Below are 19,864 nucleotides of genomic sequence, written 5' to 3'. Positions count from 1 at the left end.
GAAGTTGTTTGAGAGCTACTTTAGTTGTTTGAGAGCGACGGGCGGTGCAGACGGCGGCATGGCCGTGGCGTCGGCAGTGGGGTTCTCACATTCAAGAGAGGTTCCAGCAGGGTGGTTGTGTTCCGGCGGGTGCACGGTAAAGTTTCAGGCGATTACTGACCGCCAAAACTCCTAAGAAAGAAATGACCAATTTTACGAGATCCTCCGAAGTTATGGTCACTTTACGGACATGGTTAGAGTTATTTTCTTGCTCCAACTTCCCGTAAACGACGGTTATGAGATATGGGAGCTGCAGGAGATGCTCTTGATCTTTTGCCAATTTTTTAATGAGTTGACACGGTACCAAATGTTGACTCAAAACATACTTTCTTTTAACCCAATACAATCACTGATACTCACTCATACACGAGCATACACTCGCCCCCACATTTGCAAACGTCAGGCAAAACACCCGCAAGCGAACGTTCGCAAAAATGTTCGGTGGAGTTGACTCTGGCTCACAAAGTGAAACACCGCGGCGGAAGGGCGTAAATATATGACGACCGGCGGCGTCCTCGCATTGCCAAATTTGCACTGTGCGTCCATTAATCCGCCGGATTCCTGACAAAAGATTTCCCCTAAAACCCTCGCCGTCACTCCCAACTCCCCAGCCCTGACGTCCCCCTTCGTGCGGCCATGGTGGGCTCGGATCCGGAGCCTGACATCGCCGAGCTCTTCTGCCACTACAACGCCCTCTACTTCCAGGACTCCCTCGGCGCGTGCGCCGTCTCCTGGGCGGAGGAGCCACTCCCCTACGGGTAACCGCCCCTCCCAATCCTCGACTTCTTTGTGTTCTCGGGTGCCGTCTAGGTTCGCTTCCTGGCCGGGCTTATGCAGATCGAAGCTTCAGATGTCGATTGTTTCCCGGATTGCAAGATACATGTTGCATTTCTTTGTCCCCCTTCGAAAATCACTGCGCATTCGCGGGCTGTCTAGATTTGATGCATTTTGATAATTTTCGAGGGGAAATTGCAGGGAGAAGAACCCTATTGTGCATGAGCTGTGATTCGGCCCTTCCGGAGGTGCTAGAGGTTTAGCAGCCTTGTCGAGTCTAGACGGCCGTTCGTCTATCAGGGGAAACTTTCACAATTACTTTTGGAGGGGAAGAGTCCAGTCGCTTTCTTGTGTTCACAAGAATTACCCATCCCTAAAAAAGAATTAGGGCACCAGAGGGAACACTAATGCTATCAGTGTTCAGTATTCCGGTCAAAAGTTCCAGCCAGGACATAGGTGGCTCAGATAAACCTACAAACTGCTGTGTGCGAATCGATGTTGGCTGAAGTTTTAGTGCTAACCTCTGAATCCTTGCATTGTTATATTGTGCATTGAGTTGAAGATACGTTTGGAGCCCTGTGATGTCGGGTGTATGAGAAGAACAAAGCAGGATGAAACAGTATATATCTTCCACATCTTTTCTGGGAAGGAAAGAGGAAAACAGTGTGGAGATGATAATGTTTATGCACTTGCCATCTCGATTAACGCCAGACTCAATTAAGTAGCTAGTTCTGGATGGCTCCATGAGGTGTGAAGTGGTGGACCATTGGATGCCATTGTTTGGGCTGAAAAGGTTTAGGGCCTGTTTGGATCACAGCCTTGGCGCGCTCGACCAAATATTTGGTTGTTGACCAGAGTGATGGCGTGCGTTTGGTTGAGATCCGATTATTTGGCTTGCCCCAGCCTCGTCCGACCTTACCTTTTATTACGCACCCAATTATTTGGCAAGTGGCCGGTGGCCGTTTCCTCCGCCAAAATTTTGGCGTGCCATTGATTGGCAGGGTGACCACAGGCACAATCCAAATGACCCCTTAGGGCCGAAAACCTTCCTATTGTACATATATTATACATTATAATATGCTTGGGATATTACTGAAAAATGATGCTAATCTCTTAAGACATGGTGCGATAGATCTTAGCTCCAACACAAGGATCTATTATGATTTTCTTACTTGTAGATTTGATGAAAGCAAAACTTTTGACGGGATGATTTCTTTATGTGATTGGGCACAGTGGCAATTTTGCACTCAAGGAATAACCCCAGTTCCACCAATCAGCAAATATGTTTGTTCGAAATCCACACTCTAAAAGGCTACCACGAAGGAAGCCTCAACCCTCAAGAGAGTGCCAAGTTGTCTCATTTCTCCATACATCTTGGATGTGCAATTTACGGAATAGATATGTCTACTTCTCCTAAGTATTCATTACATCATAAATTCTCAGCACATAAAGTCTAGAATATTCATGCTATATGGATATTTTTTGGGTAAAAACAAGTCAATAATACCAAGGCTTCAGTATGCGTGAGACTTATCATTAATTAAAAATATGAGTGAAGTGTATAATGCTTTCATTTTAACCAGTCATGAAAAGTGGCGAGAAAATTGTGGAACCAAAGCGTGCTATGACATTAGTACATTGCAAAGGTCAATGAATTTTCTTGTAATAGATGAATTGTATAACGTGTGGTTGGAACACGGCGGCGTATCCTGGCCGACGCGGGTTCAAACCCTGTGGACGCGATTAATTCCGTGGGTTCGGATGTTGTGCCTCACACCTCCTTAAAAAACCGCAGGGGCTCCTCCTCCTCCTCCTGGTCTAGTTTTCTATACCATGTGATGCATCAACCATGGTGGTGGACTTTCAGTTAGGAAATAGTTCAGCATTATGCTAATAGTTCGATTCATTTGAGTGAAAAAAACTGAATGGATTTATACCACAAATAGCTTTCTGAAGTCCAACCAATCCTAAAGCCAGACTTAATTATGTGTGGTTTATCATCCACGTTAGTATGTATCAAAGTAGTTATTAGTTCCCGTTACGGTATCACCAGAATGACTGTCTTGAAACTTCTCATGTTCACTCTTCTTTTTTTTGCAGTGATACAAGTGGCTGTGAATATTATCCTGGCGGCGGTGGCTGTATTGTACTTCTTTCGAAGTCCTTATATGAGTTTCACACATACTCCGATCTGAAGAATGCTTTGCTCCATGAGATGATTCATGCCTATGTGTGCATCAAAGATAATAACACTGACCATAGGTACTTGTTCAATAAGACAAAGACTGGAGTTTTCTAATATGCCTCCAAATTTCTAATTTCCTTCTGGTTAATTTCAAACTGTGATTGCAGTAACCATGGTGCAAACTTTCAGAAGTTAATGAATACAATCAATTCCAGCTCTGTACCAGATCGTCATGTAAGTTGAATTCAAGTATTGACTGTCGATCAGTCTGTACTTAAGAGATTCCTTATTAACATCATCAATTATATTCAGCGTCCTCTTGGTGGCTACAACATAATTAAGCTTCATGATATCAGAAAGAAATGTTATCAATATGAAGTAAGTATCTGGACTGTAATACTACTAAGTAAATCTGAAATTAAATTTTGAGATTGACAGCTAACCACTTTTGCAGTGTGATGGCTGTGGAGATTTTGTTAGATCAACCAAGATCAGAGGACCTTCACATGATGACTGCATTGAGAGAATGGGTGCTAATTCCTCCTGCCCAAATTCAGCTTGTCAATGGCATAGGTATTAGCTCTATGCTTCGCTGCAATTTTTGATTTGGTATTTGCCTTTTTGGTATATCTGCTGTTTTATTCCTGCCACCGATTTCACTGACTTGATGATATTCCTTACTTGTTCTAGCTATACCACCCGGCTTCTCAACAACTGTCACATAAAGAAGGGGGAGTTGCCATTATGTATTTAGAAAGAACAAGAAATATATCTGCACTATAAAAAGCACTATGCATATATGTCAATATGTGTACATTGGCACACCAACAGATATATTTGTATGAAAAAAGAAATGAAAAAATGTCGACAAAAATGTGTCTTAAAGAAGGCTTAATTTACATTTCAGATCCAGTTGTGTCCATGTGTATCTTCGTCTCTTATGTGATGGAAGACTCGCATCATAAATCTTATGATTACGTAATTGCCATCATCCACTATGCATATTCATGGTATTACATATAAAATAGCAATCCAAAAAGGTCAGATGCAAGTAATTCAAGTAAGGAAGCTATCGTTGAACATTCATTATTGCTCTCACGGTCACTATCATGACACGGTTTTCCATCTTGGTTGTTGTTGTGCATCTATTACATCACAACTCTCATTGATTCCTGCAGTCCCTACTTTTACATATACAGACAAAAATAAGATTGTTTCAATGTACATCGATAATAATAAGATGAAAGGTAGATAGTACTAAAAATAATATATGTATACATGCTTAATTGTCTGAGATCTTTTGAAGTATTTTTTCTTCAGGATGGTAGGTTTTGCAACAGCAGTACCAACGAGGGACTAGAAAGGATGTAGTATCCTGATAGGTGTAGGCGGACAGAGAAGACAAGGCTTCCATCTCCAGCTCGAGATCTAGAAGGCACATGGGATTGCATGTAGAATGCAACACACAGAGCCTCTTTGACATCTCTTGGCAAGCCAACTATATCATCCATCTGTTCGAATCTGAATAAGTGTAGTTACCTAGTGTAGCATGAAAGAATTAACCATAAAAGAATAACCCATGTTTCAAAATAATTGTAGCTAAGGATTGATTTTCTAGACTGTCAAAAAATAGATTGATTTTTTATAGCTTCGAAATAAATCATCAACAATTGTTTCGCAATGTGCTCTATTACTCCTAATTAAACAATGCGAGCTCATATTTTCTAACACTCTGAGCTCACATTGCTTAATTAGATTTATTGGAGCACACTAATCGGTTGATTGCCTGATAAATTATCATGAAACTCGACAATACGAAGAGTTAGCTAAACATGGGTTATGTTTAATGGTTTAATTCTTTATTAAGGCTACACTTGTCAATTATGATTATATTGGGTTGGAGCATGCTGGATAGCAGAGCTTGTTAAGAAATGCTGGTAAGGAGCTATGGGTGTTGCATCCTGTGTGTAATCACATGTCCCGCCTGGATCTTAAGCTGGAGGAGGGTGGAGCGTTGTATTCCTGATCCGTATCTACAACTCCATATACCTGTCAGGATACATCTTTTCAAGCCCCACACTGATACGGCTTCTGCAAGACCTGCAATCTCGAAGAAAATCATCAAAAGATTACGGACAAGTGTGCATACATACATATGCATTTAAGCTTATCTACCTTTAGATTATTATTTCTATGTGCATGGAAAAATTGTTACTTTTTGTCTCCAAATATAGAGTGGAACCACAAGAAACCGACGAGAGAAAATGCGCCACTGATAAGTGATTAAATTGTGTAGCAAGATGTGCACACCAACAACCACGATGAAAAAAACATGTCATACGGTGATCTCTTGAGCAATAAATGTCATGCAGAGTTCTAGACAAAAACATGCCATATGACAACTTCCTCTTCTTTGTGTGAATGTTGTTGAGCCAAAGGAGTGTTATGAAGTCAGTTACACCGATGGCGGGAATGAAACATTTTTGAACCCTAAAGCTGATGACTTGGTGATAATAAAAAAAATCTGATTGAGTGGGTCAGTAATGTCAAAATGTTATGTAATGGTAGTGAGGTTAACATAATAACTTTCTTAGTTGTCACTGTCTGCTAATTATGCAGTTATCAGAGTTTCGTTATGTATCTGACACGGCATCTAAATTTAGGTATGACAAAAGAAGGATAGTCTCCGACTGCGAATAAGATTATTATTTTGATGCAATATCTTACCCAAATATGCTTTTCTCAAATTTGTTGGATTTTTCGTATTAATCTATCGCCAACTTGCACCCTATTTTTGTACCCTTTCCACCATATACTCTTGGATGTACCTTTTAATGTTGGTTTTGATATGTATATCTTGGTATGCAGGCACAAGAAGCGATGCTCCGGTAGCTATTATAGAGTTGGAAAATCAGCACCAGGCTGTGCAGAACTAGGGGGTTCAGTAGGTATCTTTTGCCATAAGACCTAGTAGTTCATCTAGAAATGTCTGGACCACTCTTCATTTTGTTAAATTACTAGTATATGTTGTGTAGAGTGATATTGTTGTTTATTGTTTTTGACAGCTTCAGCTGAAGAAACACTTGATGAACACAAGGCTGCCAAATCAGCCAGTGGAAGTTGGCATGCCAAACATACATCAAATAAGTCGGGGACAAGCAATAAGCATGAACTGGAAGATGCACCAGCTGAGTTCCGTCATCCTACTGATGATGCAATCGACAAATCAGGACTGGGCTCCTCTTCAGGGGACAGGTGTAATAAGAAAATTAAATTATCCAAGGACGTTCGCTTTGGCAACCTGACCGGCGCAACTGTTCAGCAAGCACCAAAGCGACCAAGAACAGTTACAGCAAAAAGGAACCAAGAGTGCAGCAGACAAAAGAAAAGGAAAACCAGCAAGTGGGATGGATCCTATTCAATAATAGTCGAACAGTTGAATTATTACTGTTTCGATGATTCAGATGAAGATGAGGTGCCCTTGATCAATAAAAGAACCGAAATGAGAAAACGACAAAGGTTACTGAAAAATTCTCAGGCAACAGAATTAAACGATGGTAGAAAGGATGTGTGTTTTGATTCTTGTTCTCAAGGCTCAGGGGACAAGAACATATCTGAAAGTGCGCCTGCTTCTCAAGTCGAAGAATGGTCGTTGCCAGATCATCTTGTGCATAATCGTGTAGCTGCTCCAGGTCAAACAGACCATGAAACTGTGGACTCCGCAATTGGTGAAATTGTGGACATTTCAGATGGGTGACTATCACAGAGTTTAATTAGCTCCTCTTATCAACCCAAGCTTTCCGTTGTGCGTCTTGCTACTGCTAGACATCTCGCTACACTGCAAAAGTGCAAAGGTTGTAAACTTGGAACCCGGTTTGGTTTGTGCATATCGCCGCTATGGCGAGGATGCTGCGTCGTCCTGTGAAATATGTGTCCTTGGCTGCTGTACATAGTCTTTTTTATTTCTGTTGCAGTTTACTTCATTCTTTTACTAGCATAGAGGGGGTTGCAATGTTAGGTCTGTATGCTGTAGCTCACTTCAGGCTACCGTATTTCACTTTTCTATTTCTGTACTTACGACAGCGGCAAGTCATCTAATTGTGGGCGTATGGTTTCCCCCTCTTTGTGTTTTTTTACTGTAGATGCGAGAAAAGTTTCCACACTTTGATGCAAGGCCACTTTGTAATTTGGTTCCGACTTTGACCACTGATTTGACCAAAAAAGAATGTTACATGTCACAAAAGGTATTATCACATGATTTGTATGCGGAATAAGTTTCCAATGTTAGATTTGTTATGGCATGTAACATATACTTTGTTGGTCAAATCAGTTGTCAAAGTTACATCCAAATTAGGAAGTGACCTTGCATAAAGTTTGATCTATACATTTCGTGAATAGATTTATTATTACCTAGAAAGATGTTCTTTAATAGACTTTTGGTAATCTGTATGCCACTCTGCTATATATTTTTTTATAAGCCTCACTGTGCTATATGCTTCTATTGCATTTGCTTGCATCTTTAGTTTCTTTTCAGTAGTATACTGATATTGAAACCACATCAAAGAATGTTAAATTATATTGAAATGTAGTTTCCCTAGATTATACAATATATGTTTTGATAAAAACAAATCTGTTGATATATCCTTGACAATGGAATAGATAATGTGAGATTCAGGAGAACTCTAATGGGGGATTCTCTTGAATTATGGAACCACACCAAAGAGGCTTGTGCCTCTCTTGTTCTGAATAACAGGAAAGATGAGGCTGTATGGACTCTGACAAAGAATGGCATTTATTCTGTCAAGTCTTTCTATAGACATTTGATTGAAAATGGGGTTAAATATCCACATTTCTTTATGTGGAAAGTTAAAATGCCACCTAGGGTGGAAGTTTTCATGTGGCTAACTCTCAGAAATAGTATTCTTACTAAAAATAACTTGCTCCGCAGAGGTTGGAGAGGTGATAATACGTGCCCCTTTTGTGGAAGGGATGAAACTATTAATCATCTTTCCTTCACCTGCTCGGTTGCGCGTTTACTCTGAAATGAACTAAAATGTACTCTCAACCTCACGGTGTGCCTGATACCATAGACTCTTTGGTTGGGTTATTGGGTGAGAAAATTTAATAAAGTAGAGAGAAATTTGGTGATGGTAGGGATCTCTGGAATTTGCTGGACCCTATGAAAATTACGTAATTGTGTTATTTTTTATAATGTACCGCACTTAGCTAAAAATGTTGTGATGACGTTGATACTCGTTTTGCTGGTTCTGGGACGGCTTCGAGCCCAGACCTTAGAAACTTGGTGGTTTCTGGTAATAGAAATCGGAGAGCAAGCTCTCTTTTATCAAAAAAAAAAATTCCTGATATTGACGATACACCCCTTCCAAAATATTTAAATAAGAAAAGCGACTCAAACACACGGAATTGCCCTATCTCCATCTTATCTCACTCCCAAACCCCCACTCATCTACACTTCTATCCACACCGTCGAGCTGCGCACGCGCGCGCCCTCCGCTCCACCGCCATGGCGTCCATCACCCTCCTCTCCCTCGCTCCAGCCGCGACCTTCCTCCACCTCCCGGCCTCCACCGCCTCCTCCTCCCCCCACTTCGCCGCCATTCCCCGCTCCCTCGCCGGCCGCCGGGCCCTCCTCCTCCGCGCGCGCGCGCCCCGCCGCGTCACCGTCGTGTGCAGCGCCGCGGCGGCGGCCGAGGCCTCGGAGGCGGAGCCCGCGGAGAAGTTCCGGCTCGACAACCTGAGCCCGCAGAAGGGGGCGCGGCGGAAGCCGAAGCGGAAGGGGCGCGGTATCTCGGCGGGGCAGGGCGCCAGCTGCGGGTTCGGCATGCGCGGGCAGAAGTCGCGCTCCGGGCCCGGCGTCCGCCGAGGGTTCGAGGGCGGGCAAATGCCGCTCTACCGCCGTCTTCCTAAGCTCCGCGGAATCGCCGGCGGTGAGTCACCTCGCCTCCACAGTCTACATTGTTCATACATGGTCATAATGTGCCCAATTTGGCTTTCAAAACGCAGAAGTGACCGTGCTTGGGGAACGACCGTGATTGCGCAGTAACCTGATGCTACTTCTGCCCTGCCTTTTCAGGAATGCATATCGGGTTGCCAAAGTACGTGCCGTTCAATTTGAGGGACATAGTGCAGGGTGGGTTCAAGGATGGCGATGAGATTTCCTTGGAGTCCTTGAAATCTAGGGGCTTGATCAATCCATCCGGCAGGGAAAGAAAGCTTCCACTCAAGGTACAATACAACCTATGATGATTTACATGGTTATCTCTACCGAGACCAGAGTGTCCTCGCATTTGAATGTTTAGTTTAGCTCAACTTCTCGCCCTGTGTAACTTGATTGGTCTTTCTGTATCCTAGCTGTTGTGCCACAGCTAAGATAAGGTTTTGCGTACGAGGCTAAGGGGCATAACTTGGAGTTGTGGTTGCTCTAGGCAATATTTATTCCTATTTAGGTTTTACCCCCTCCGTACTTTGAAGACTGTACTTTCAACTTTGTTGGAAAGTCAATTTTTTTTATGTTTGACCGTATTTCTATAATAATACACCAATATTTATGCCATCAAATTAGTAGCATTAGATTCATTATAAAATATGTTTTCATCATATACCTATCTGGTTTCACAAATATTAATATATTTTTGCACAAACTCGGTCAAACTTTAGTTTGACCCTCCAACAAAGTTGGAAGTACACTCTTTAAAGGACGGAGGGAGTAACGGTTAGTTGACATCATCTTTTCTTGAGATGTAACAAGAAACTCTTACTGGAATTAGTAGATATTCCCCTAACTAAGTAGGTTCCGTAACACAGCACAGCAATTGCAAACTGGACCTAGAATAGTTTTCCATACTAATAATTTTATAATATGGACAGCTATTGATTTTGTCATTAGTTCTTTATGACATCTCTTGTCCTGCTGGACTGCTGGTAACAGTTGATGTTACTTCATAACTTTGGTAAGGTTGATGTTGCATTCAAGAGCTTTATTAGTATATCCTTTTTAGGGAAAAGAGAGATTGATTAATCAATAACCAAATTTGTACAGTTATGCACACAAACGAAGAAATACACGCAGGAACTTGATTATCTCAAACATCACACACACACACACCGCTTCTCACAAGTTGCGAGAGCTCATGAGCGACCTTATTAGCACCTCTCTTAACCTCTGCACCTGGTTCCCAGGTAGAACTTGCATTGTACCTTTAGCATCGATGATGATGATCAGCATACTCCAGCGTGCCTTATTGTACTCCAGCTGATGAGGGCGTTAACTACCAACAAAGAATCAGATTTGAGAATGATTGGTCGATAAGTATGATTAGCCAGAGAGAATCCTTCCAAACAAGCATACATTTCAGCTTCTTCCGTACATGAACATGTATCGATATTTTTGACACAACTAGGACAACCGCATGCGTATGATCTTGGATGACAACTCCAACTGAAGCATCCCATTACCTCTAGATATCCTGTATCCACATTGGTTTTGCCTAGCCACCAGGCGGCCGTGCCCATGAGTTACTGTTTATATTAGTATGCTGATACACCTTCTCAACATCAAGCAAACCAGGATAAAATGGGCCCTTTTCCTTTCACACCTTCAGATCTAGAGTGCCTGTTTTGTATGGACTGGGCCGATTCATTAGATACTGAACCAAGTCATGAACAGTAGCATCTCCTTAAGAATGAAAAATGTCATTCCTAGGTGCCAAGCTACCCAAAGCATAAGAGGAAATAAAGCTCGAGTATGGTCCTGTATACCTGAACATAATTCTGATAGCTAGAACATATGTCGCTTCATGCTAACGTTCATGCACATTACAGTCATGTCCTAGCTATCATCGTCGGCCATCCCACAGATGTCGCAACTACCAGAATTCTCTGAATTTGCTGCCATTTATTTTTCTTGGTCGCTGATGCATCAGTAGTCACTTGCCATCCAAAAACTCAACCCTCTAAACACGTCGGTATACTTTACAATAGATTACTCTCACCAGCAGCCAAATGGCTACTCCCATCTTTCTTAGTTTCAGCGGATAACGGTGAACCAACTTATAAGCACCTGTGACTGAACAAACACCCATTTTTATCTTACAGCTAGGTAATCAAGTTTATTGAATATTGATCATTTACTGGTAACTGGATCTTTAAAATTTTCTGGGCATCATGACGATAAAAGATATGTTGTATCAATTCAACATCCCAATAGCATGCTTGCAGAAACTAGTAATTATGATTAACAGCTTCATGTGAGCCTATGTTTGTATCAGGGCTCCCCTTACATTTTTCCTTGAGATAAAACAGTTTCAGAAATAACTATGCATTTGTGCACCAAAAGATGGATTTCATCTGCTATTTGCGAATGTCATTTTGTATGGTTTGTGTATGACTGTATGTTTATGTCCTGTTCACCCAATATGTAGATTTTGGGAGATGGTGATCTATCAGTCAAGTTGAACATCAAGGCTGGGGCATTCTCCTCCGCGGCCAAGGAGAAACTTAAGGCAGCTGGCTGTACTTTGACAGTGTTACCCAAGCGGAAGAAATGGCTACCAGCAGCTTATGTGAAGAACCAAGCTCGTGCTGAAGAGTACTTTAGCAAGAAAAAAGGCGGCGCTGTTGAATCTGATGAAGCCACCACATAGAGTTCATACACACTGTACTTCTCTACCCTTCTCTTTAGCATATGTTCATTGCTCCCATCTCATTTCAGAACTACCATGTCAGATGGATTTTGTGTTTATGTGATATAAGCAAGTATATTGTGCCCTTATTTTAGTAAAATGTTACCATGCATGGCCCCTTTTTATGCGGCGTTTCTTAAAAGAAATAGCAGCTTTCACAATTCACCATGTAAACGGGCATTAGTAAAACAAAGCCCTAGGTTTTGGAATTTTGGTTCATAACACAAAGCTCAGTAGTAACACTCTGCACCTGGTTTTACGAATCAATGGCCAATGTTAAATAAATAAATAAATCATGTGCCACTTGCATCAGATATTATAACTTCTGAAATGCATATCCATGTACCAGCACTTGGCTCAATGAGATACAGATCTGTCGATGATTTATATGCCAGTTATTTTCTTGCCAACTTTCTTTTTACTGTTGAGGCTAAAACCTGATGTGGCAAACTCATGCAAGGAGAAACACTGTGAATAATGTAGGGTGTCTATGTTCATGTTCATCTATGGGGCAATTTGGGTTATCTTTGAAATCGCCGTCTCAGCGTCTTCACTAGTGACCTAATGTGTACCTGTGGGCTTCTTAATTGTGCGTGCACTCCCTTTCATGATTCCTGACCAGTGGAGGGCGTGCATATATGGTGCACTGTTCTCCAGTGACAGGAATCTGCAATTATTATTATACAAAGGTGCAACTCATCCTATACACGCATAACAACTGTCCTGTGAACAGAACATTTCAACAGACCTCATCCTAAGGTTGCGTGTTTGAAGGAGTTTGATTAGGACAGCTCAAGGTATATATTCTAAGGTCTTGTATTTCTTTACAGAGGGAGTATGTTGCTAAGTACAAACACTTTTACATGATAATTCTTCGTATCATCTAGGGGCTCTGCAAAATATGAGGATTTTTTCTTTTGACTTGATCTGGTAGTATGGACAGTACATTTCCCCTGGAAACTGTAGGCTGAACTTTAATGTTCCCTCGGTGTTCATCAGTGGGCGATCCATGCACTGTTCCTATACAAACACTACTGTTTTTCTATGATTGCTCAAACATAAATGCCTGCCAAGGAGTGCTTCCCCGTCTTGTGACTTGTCCTATTAGGACGTTACATTATGCGCATGCCCATGATTATAGTGCTCATGATCTGTAATCTGCAACTACTCCCTCCGTTCCGAATATAAGATGTTTTGGATATTTTAATATGGACTACATACAGACTGAAATGAGTGAACAAACACACTAACGTGTCTATATACATCTGATTCAGAAAAAGTTGGAACAATTTGTGAGCCAAGGGAGTATCATTTATTTATTTTTGCATTGGTGAGAATTATTCCGTTCTCTTGATCCCTCCTGACATTGTCACTTCTCTTTTGAACCGGCTTATTGCATACCATTTCAATTGTTTATATGCTCACTGAATTTCCCGGTAAACATTTCTCTTACAATTCCATTCCACCCCAGCATTAGTCTATGGATGTATTAATTTGAAAAGCAAAGCTGATAGAAGCACTTACTATTTTAGATGGACATATACCGCCCCTAGCCACTATTTAAATCCAAATCATATAACTAATCTATCATGTTGGTTTCGTATGAACGTTGCGTGGCAACATTTTGAATGGTCATATGTAGATGGTCAATCTTGAGTAGTTTAATGCCACATTGACAAACTAGTTAAGCAACGCGCTAACACATTCAGTAAGCATCTGAAGTCTAATATCACTGCAAGTATTTGAACAATAATAGTATAATACACAGGTCTGGACGCCTCGTCGCATATTAATTTTTTCCTAGAAAATACCCTCGCAATGTCTGGATTGACCCGTGGACGTGATAGAACAGCAATCTCTTTACTCTCCAAGCGAAGTTGCTAAATCAAAATTTACAGATAAAGATGGTGTTGCAAAGTTAACTATCACGGATACTTGGATATTGAGGTCACAGTAGAGTTACACTTGTGCACATTTATGCAAGGTTTCTTCTGAGCGCATGTACGTAGCAGGCTGTTCCTCCCCTTGTCAACGCTTTCAGAGAGAGAGAGAGAAAGGAGAATATTTCATGCTACAAACGAGAAAATTCCCCAGCCAAAGAGAGATGGATCGGGTATCCTGCTCAAGTATTTTACGGAGCAGCGTCTGGTTCAGAAAGTTGTTGGTAAATATGCTCTTGTTAAAATCACTTTCATATTTTCTTTCGCATAAACGCGGCACAAAACAAACTGACTGTTGGTTCACTGTTGATAACACAAGCATAGGGTGTTGAGAGTTGAGACACACACACGGTACGTCGACTGCTGAGGAAATTGCTGTAACAGACCCGATCTAGGGAGAGGGAGGAGGGGATGATTTGGTAGGGAAGGGGATCTTGGAGAAGGAGAAAGGAGGCCGAAAGGAGAAGTACAGTTTCTCGATCTGTTTTGATGCTAGTTCATTCATACCCCGCACTCACACAGCCGTGAGGCTTAAGTACAACGCGGCCGCAGCCCACCCACTCACACCTACTACCCTGCCATCTCGGGTCCACCTGTAAGCGCACTGCTTCCCTTCTCCTCCACGTTCTCCCTGGCTTGTGGCCCCATCTCGTCAGCGCCCTGTAGAGGCTGCGGGGTCGCCATGTCAGTCGTGACATTCACCCCTCCTTGAGTGCCGCCTTGACCCCAAGGCGGAGTGGCAGGGAACTGTTGTTGCAGACGAGCGGGATCTTCCCAGGTTGCCAACGATGCCGGCAGTCCTTCCCAATGGATCAACAGGCGAGTGTTCTCCTTGTTCGCCATTCTGACTTGCTTGGTGGCGAGAACAGCTATTGGCACATGCTCCGCCTGCAAGATCTCGTTAGTAGGGGGTAAGTCTGGGTTTGCTTGTACCTCAGCGCCTTCTGCGTTCTTCAGTAGGGAGACGTGCACCACCGGGTGGATTTTACTTGTGGATGGAAGATCCAGCTTGTAGGCGACAGCCCCCACCTTTGCAATGATCTTGTACGGGCCGTAATACCTGAAGGCGAGCTTCTGAAACGGTCGTTGAGCGATCGATGTTTGAATGAACGGCTGTAGTTTGAGCAACACTGAATCCCCGACTTCGAACGAACGCTCAGTTCGGTGTCGGTCGGCCTGTGCTTTCATGCGATCCTGCGCCTTTTTCAGCTGCTGTTGCAAATGCTCCATCATAATCTCCCTCTCTCGCAGCCACGCTGCTAAGTCTGGAACAGAGCAGTTGTCGACTTGCGACACACCGAACTCGCGAGGCAGGTGACCATATATGACTTCAAATGGGGTTCTGCCCAGCGATGAGTGAAAGGAGGTATTGTACCAGAATTCCGCGAGCGCTAACCATTTTGCCCAGTTGGCCGGGCATGCGTGAACCGCACATCGCAGATAAGTCTCTAGGCATTGGTTCACTCGCTCCGTCTGCCCATCCGTCTGCGGATGGTAAGAAGAACTCATGCGCAACTCGGTGCGACACAACTTGAACAGCTCTTGCCAGACATTGCTCGTAAACACTCTGTCCCTGTCAGATATAATAGCCATTGGCAGCCCATGCAGACGGAATATCTCTCCCATGAACAGCTTGGCCACTTGAAGAGCTGTGTATGGGTGTGTCATGGGTAGGAAGTGGGCGTACTTCGAGAACTTGCCGACCACCACTAAGATCACGTCATATCCGCAGGACTTGGGCAAACCTTCAATGAAATCGAGCGACACGATCGCCCATGGTTTCTGCGGGATCGGCAATGGTTGAAGAAGGCCTGCCGGGGACGTCCTCTCCGTCTTTGCTTGCTGACACACCAGACAATTCCTGACCATGTCTTTGACCTTCTGCTTTAGTCCCTTCCAAGCAAATAGCCGTTTGATGCGATTGTAGGTTGCATAGAATCCAGAGTGGCCTCCAGCAGCGCTCGAGTGCAGCGAGTTGATCAGGTGCTGCCGTGTCTGCTTGTCTTCTCCAATCCAGATTCTGCCTTGGAAGCGAAGGATCCCGTCCTGTGCGGTGAACTCTGGTTCGCTGGCCGGGTCCAGGGCTAAGCTGGTTAGCTTCTTTGTTGCGTTGGGATCGTCTTTGTAGCTGTTTTTAACTGTTTCTAACCAAGCTGGTTTGCACACTGCCAGTGCCACCAGCTCACTTTCATCAGCGTGGTCGCGTCGAGACAGCGCGTCCGCGGCACGGTTTGCCAACCCAGCTTTGTATTGGATGACGTACTGGAGCCCCACTAGTTTAGTGAACGCGCGCTGCTGAATCGGAGTGTGCAATCTCTGATCTGTTAGATGCAGCAAACTTTTCTGGTCTGTCCTCACCACAAATTCTGCGTGTTGGAGGTATGGTCTCCATCTGTCAACTGCCAGGAGCAATGCCAGGCACTCCTTCTCGTAAGCTGAGAGCCCTAGATTGCGCGGAGAGAGCGCTTTGCTCAGGTACGCAATGGGGTGGGAGTTCTGCATTAACACTGCTCCAATGCCTGTGCCGCTTGCGTCAGTCTCGACCACAAACTGTTTGGTAAAATCTGGCAATGCCAACACCGGGGCTTCGACTAGTGCTTGTTTGAGTGCCTGAAAGGCTGCGTCTGCGGTTGGAGTCCACACGAACAGCGTATTCTTCTTGAGAAGATCTGTCAAGGGCTTGGAGATAATCCCAAAGTTTTTGACAAACTTCCTGATAGTAGCCGGCTAGACCAAGGAACCCTCTGAGTTGTTTGACTGTGTCAGGCACTGGCCACTCTTGTACTGTTTGAACTTTGCTTTTGTCGGTTGAAACCCCATCTTTGCTCACGTAGTGCCCCAAGTAGTTGATTGTTTGCTGAGCAAATGAACATTTGGACAATTTGACATAGAATTGATGCTGTCTTAACAGTTGCAGGACTTGAGCCAGAAGATCTCGGTGCTGCTCCAACGTTTTCGTGAAGACCAAGATGTCGTCCATGAAAACCACTACACCTTTGCGGTTGACCGGGGCTAACACATTGTTCATATTTTCCATGAATGTAACTGGGCGTATGCCAGACCCTACGTCATTACCTGAACGGGAAATGACCCATGTGCGTCTTGAACGCAGTTTAAACTCGTCCCCCGGCACTAGCCTGATCTGGTGATATCCAGCCCGTAGGTCCATCTTGGAGAACCAACAGGCCCCTGCCAGTTCGTTCCAGGAGTTCCTTAATGATTGGCATTGGGCTCCTGAAAAAGGTCCTGGTACTCGTCCAAAACTTGCTGAATAGTTGTTGGTACAGGAGTGATTTCCACTTGTCCTTCACTTATGCACAGCATCACCACGTGTGCCACCGAGTCTTTTGCCTCTAGCTCTTGCAGCTCTGTCACTGATATGGCTGGCACTGTTGAGGAAGCAGCTGTTAGACCCTGCAACAAAATGCTCTTCCCTTCATGCTGGAACTTCAATGTTTTTACTCCCCAATCCACCAGCATCTGTCCGCAGCGCTCCAGCCAGTCCATTCCCAGCACCATGTCATAACAGCCTAGCGACAACACCCGCAGATCAGTGATAAATTGATGTCCCTGCGTCTCCCATTTACACGCTGGTATGTATCCACAACAAGATAACAGCCCTCCATCAGCGATTTTTACTGACACAGGTTCCATCTGCTGTACTTGAGTTGACATCCTTGCTGCGACATCCTTGCTGACGAAGCTGTGGGAACTGCCTGTTGGGAATCGTAGCATAATTTAAAATTTTCCTACGCTCACCAAGATGCATCTATGGAATCTACTAGCAACGAGGGGAAAGGAGTGGATCTACATACCCTTGTAGATCGCGAGCGGAAGCGTTCCAATGAACGTGGATGACGGAGTCGTACTCGCCGTGATCCAAATCACCGATGACCGAGTGCCGAACGGACGGCACCTCCGCGTTCAACACACGTACGGTGCAGCGACGTCTCCTCCTTTCTTGATCCAGCAAGGGGGGAGGAGAGGTTGATGGAGATCCAACAGCACGACGGCGTGGTGGTGGATGTAGCGGCTCTCCGGCAGGGCTTCGCCGAGCTTCTGCGCGAGAGAGAGGTGTTGCAGGGGAGGAGGGAGGCGCCAAGGCTGTAGTGCTGCTGCCCTCCCTCCCCCCTTTATATAGGCCCCAAGGGGGGGTGCGCAGCCTGGAGATGGGATCTCCAAGGGGGGGGGGGCGGCGGCCAAGGGGAAGGGGTGCTTGCCCCCCAAGGCAAGGGGGAACTCCCCCACCCTAGGGTTCCAACCCTAGGCGCATGGGGGGAGGCCCAATGGGGGCGCCCCAGCCCACTAGGGGCTGGTTCCCCTCCCACTTCAGCCCACGGGGCCCTCCGGGACAGGTGGCCCCACCCGGTGGACCCCCGGGACCCTTCCGGTGGTCCCGGTACAATACCGGTAACCCCCGAAACTTTCCCGGTGGCCGAAACTGGACTTCCTATATATAATTCTTCACCTCCGGACCATTCCGGAACCTCTCGTGACGTCCGGGATCTCATCCGGGACTCCGAACAACTTTCGGGTTTCCGCATACACATATCTCTACAACCCTAGCGTCACCGAACCTTAAGTGTGTAGACCCTACGGGTTCGGGAGACATGCAGACATGACCGAGACGCCTCTCCGGTCAATAACCAACAGCGGGATCTGGATACCCATGTTGGCTCCCACATGTTCCACGATGATCTCATCGGATGAACCACGGTGTCGAGGATTCAATCAATCCCGTATGCAATTCCCTTTGTCAATCGGTATGTTACTTGCCCGAGATTCGATCGTCGGTATCCCAATACCTTGTTCAATCTCGTTACCGGCAAGTCTCTTTACTCGTACCGCAATGCATGATCCCGTGACTAACGCCTTAGTCACATTGAGCTCATTATGATGATGCATTACCGAGTGGGCCCAGAGATACCTCTCCGTTACACGGAGCTGACAAATCCCAGTCTCGATCCGTGCCAACCCAACAGACACTTTCGGAGATACCCGTAGTGCACCTTTATAGTCACCCAGTTACGTTGTGACGTTTGGCACACCCAAAGCACTCCTACGGTATCCGGGAGTTGCACGATCTCATGGTCTAAGGAAAAGATACTTGACATTGGAAAAGCTCTAGCAAACGAAACTACACGATTTTTATGCTATGCTTAGGATTGGGTCTTGTCCATCACATCATTCTCCTAATGATGTGATCCCGTTATCAATGACATCCAATGTCCATAGTCAGGAAACCATGACTATCTGTTGATCAACGAGCTAGTCAACTAGAGGCTTACTAGGGACACGTTGTGGTCTATGTATTCACACATGTATTACGATTTCCGGACAATACAATTATAGCATGAACAATAAACTATTATCATGAACAAAGAAATATAATAATAACCATTTATTATTGCCTCTAGGGCATATTTCCAACAGTCTCCCACTTGCACTAGAGTCAATAATCTAGTTACATTGTGATGAATCGAACACCCATTGCGTCCTGGTGTTGATCATGTTTTGCCCTAGGGAGAGGTTTAGTCAACGGATCTGCTACATTCAGGTCCGTATGTACTTTACAAATATCTATGTCTCCATTTTGAACACTTTCACGAATGGAGTTGAAGCGACGCTTGATATGCCTGGTCTTCCTGTGAAACCTGGGCTCCTTCGCAAGGGCAATAGCTCCAGTGTTGTCACAGAAGAGAGTCATTGGGCCCGACGCATTGGGAATCACCCCTAGGTCGGTAATGAACTCCTTCATCCAGACTGCTTCCTGTGCTGCCTCCGAGGCTGCCATGTACTCCGCTTCACATGTAGATCCCGCCACGACGCTTTGCTTGCAACTGCACCAGCTTACTGCTCCTCCATTCAAAATATACACGTATCCGGTCTGTGACTTCGAGTCATCCAGATCTGTGTCGAAGCTAGCGTCGACGTAACCCTTTACGACGAGCTCTTCGTCACCTCCATAAACGAGAAACATATCCTTAGTCCTCTTCAGGTACTTCAGGATATTCTTGACCGCTGTCCAGTGTTCCATGCCGGGATTACTTTGGTACCTTCCTACCAAACTTACGGCAAGGTTTACATCAGGTCTGGTACACAGCATGGCATACATAATAGACCCTATGGCCGAGGCATAGGGGATGACACTCATCTTTCTCTATCTTCTGCCGTGGTCGGGCATTGAGCCGTGCTCAATTGCACACCTTGCAATACAGGCAAGA

General features: G+C 44.6%; 2 protein-coding genes across 2 annotated transcripts; both read left to right on the top strand.

Moving 5' to 3' along the window:
- The first annotated feature begins 499 nt into the window (after positions 1-499).
- LOC123098217 (DNA-dependent metalloprotease SPRTN) lies at positions 500-7,139 on the top strand. Its single transcript, XM_044520143.1, has 7 exons — positions 500-797; positions 2,914-3,075; positions 3,166-3,232; positions 3,311-3,376; positions 3,453-3,571; positions 5,867-5,946; positions 6,064-7,139. Exons 1-7 carry the CDS (start codon positions 676-678, stop codon positions 6,753-6,755), a joined length of 1,308 nt encoding a protein of 435 aa, XP_044376078.1. The 5' UTR covers positions 500-675; the 3' UTR covers positions 6,756-7,139.
- A 1,297-nt stretch (positions 7,140-8,436) lies between these two features.
- LOC123098216 (50S ribosomal protein L15, chloroplastic) lies at positions 8,437-11,812 on the top strand. Its single transcript, XM_044520141.1, has 3 exons — positions 8,437-8,946; positions 9,093-9,244; positions 11,440-11,812. Exons 1-3 carry the CDS (start codon positions 8,523-8,525, stop codon positions 11,659-11,661), a joined length of 798 nt encoding a protein of 265 aa, XP_044376076.1. The 5' UTR covers positions 8,437-8,522; the 3' UTR covers positions 11,662-11,812.
- The last annotated feature ends 8,052 nt before the right edge of the window (positions 11,813-19,864 follow it).

The sequence above is a fragment of the Triticum aestivum genome, chromosome 4D (assembly GCF_018294505.1).
Source record: "Triticum aestivum cultivar Chinese Spring chromosome 4D, IWGSC CS RefSeq v2.1, whole genome shotgun sequence".
Lineage (NCBI taxonomy): Eukaryota > Viridiplantae > Streptophyta > Magnoliopsida > Poales > Poaceae > Triticum > Triticum aestivum.
This window is presented reverse-complemented; position numbering and strand designations above follow the sequence as displayed.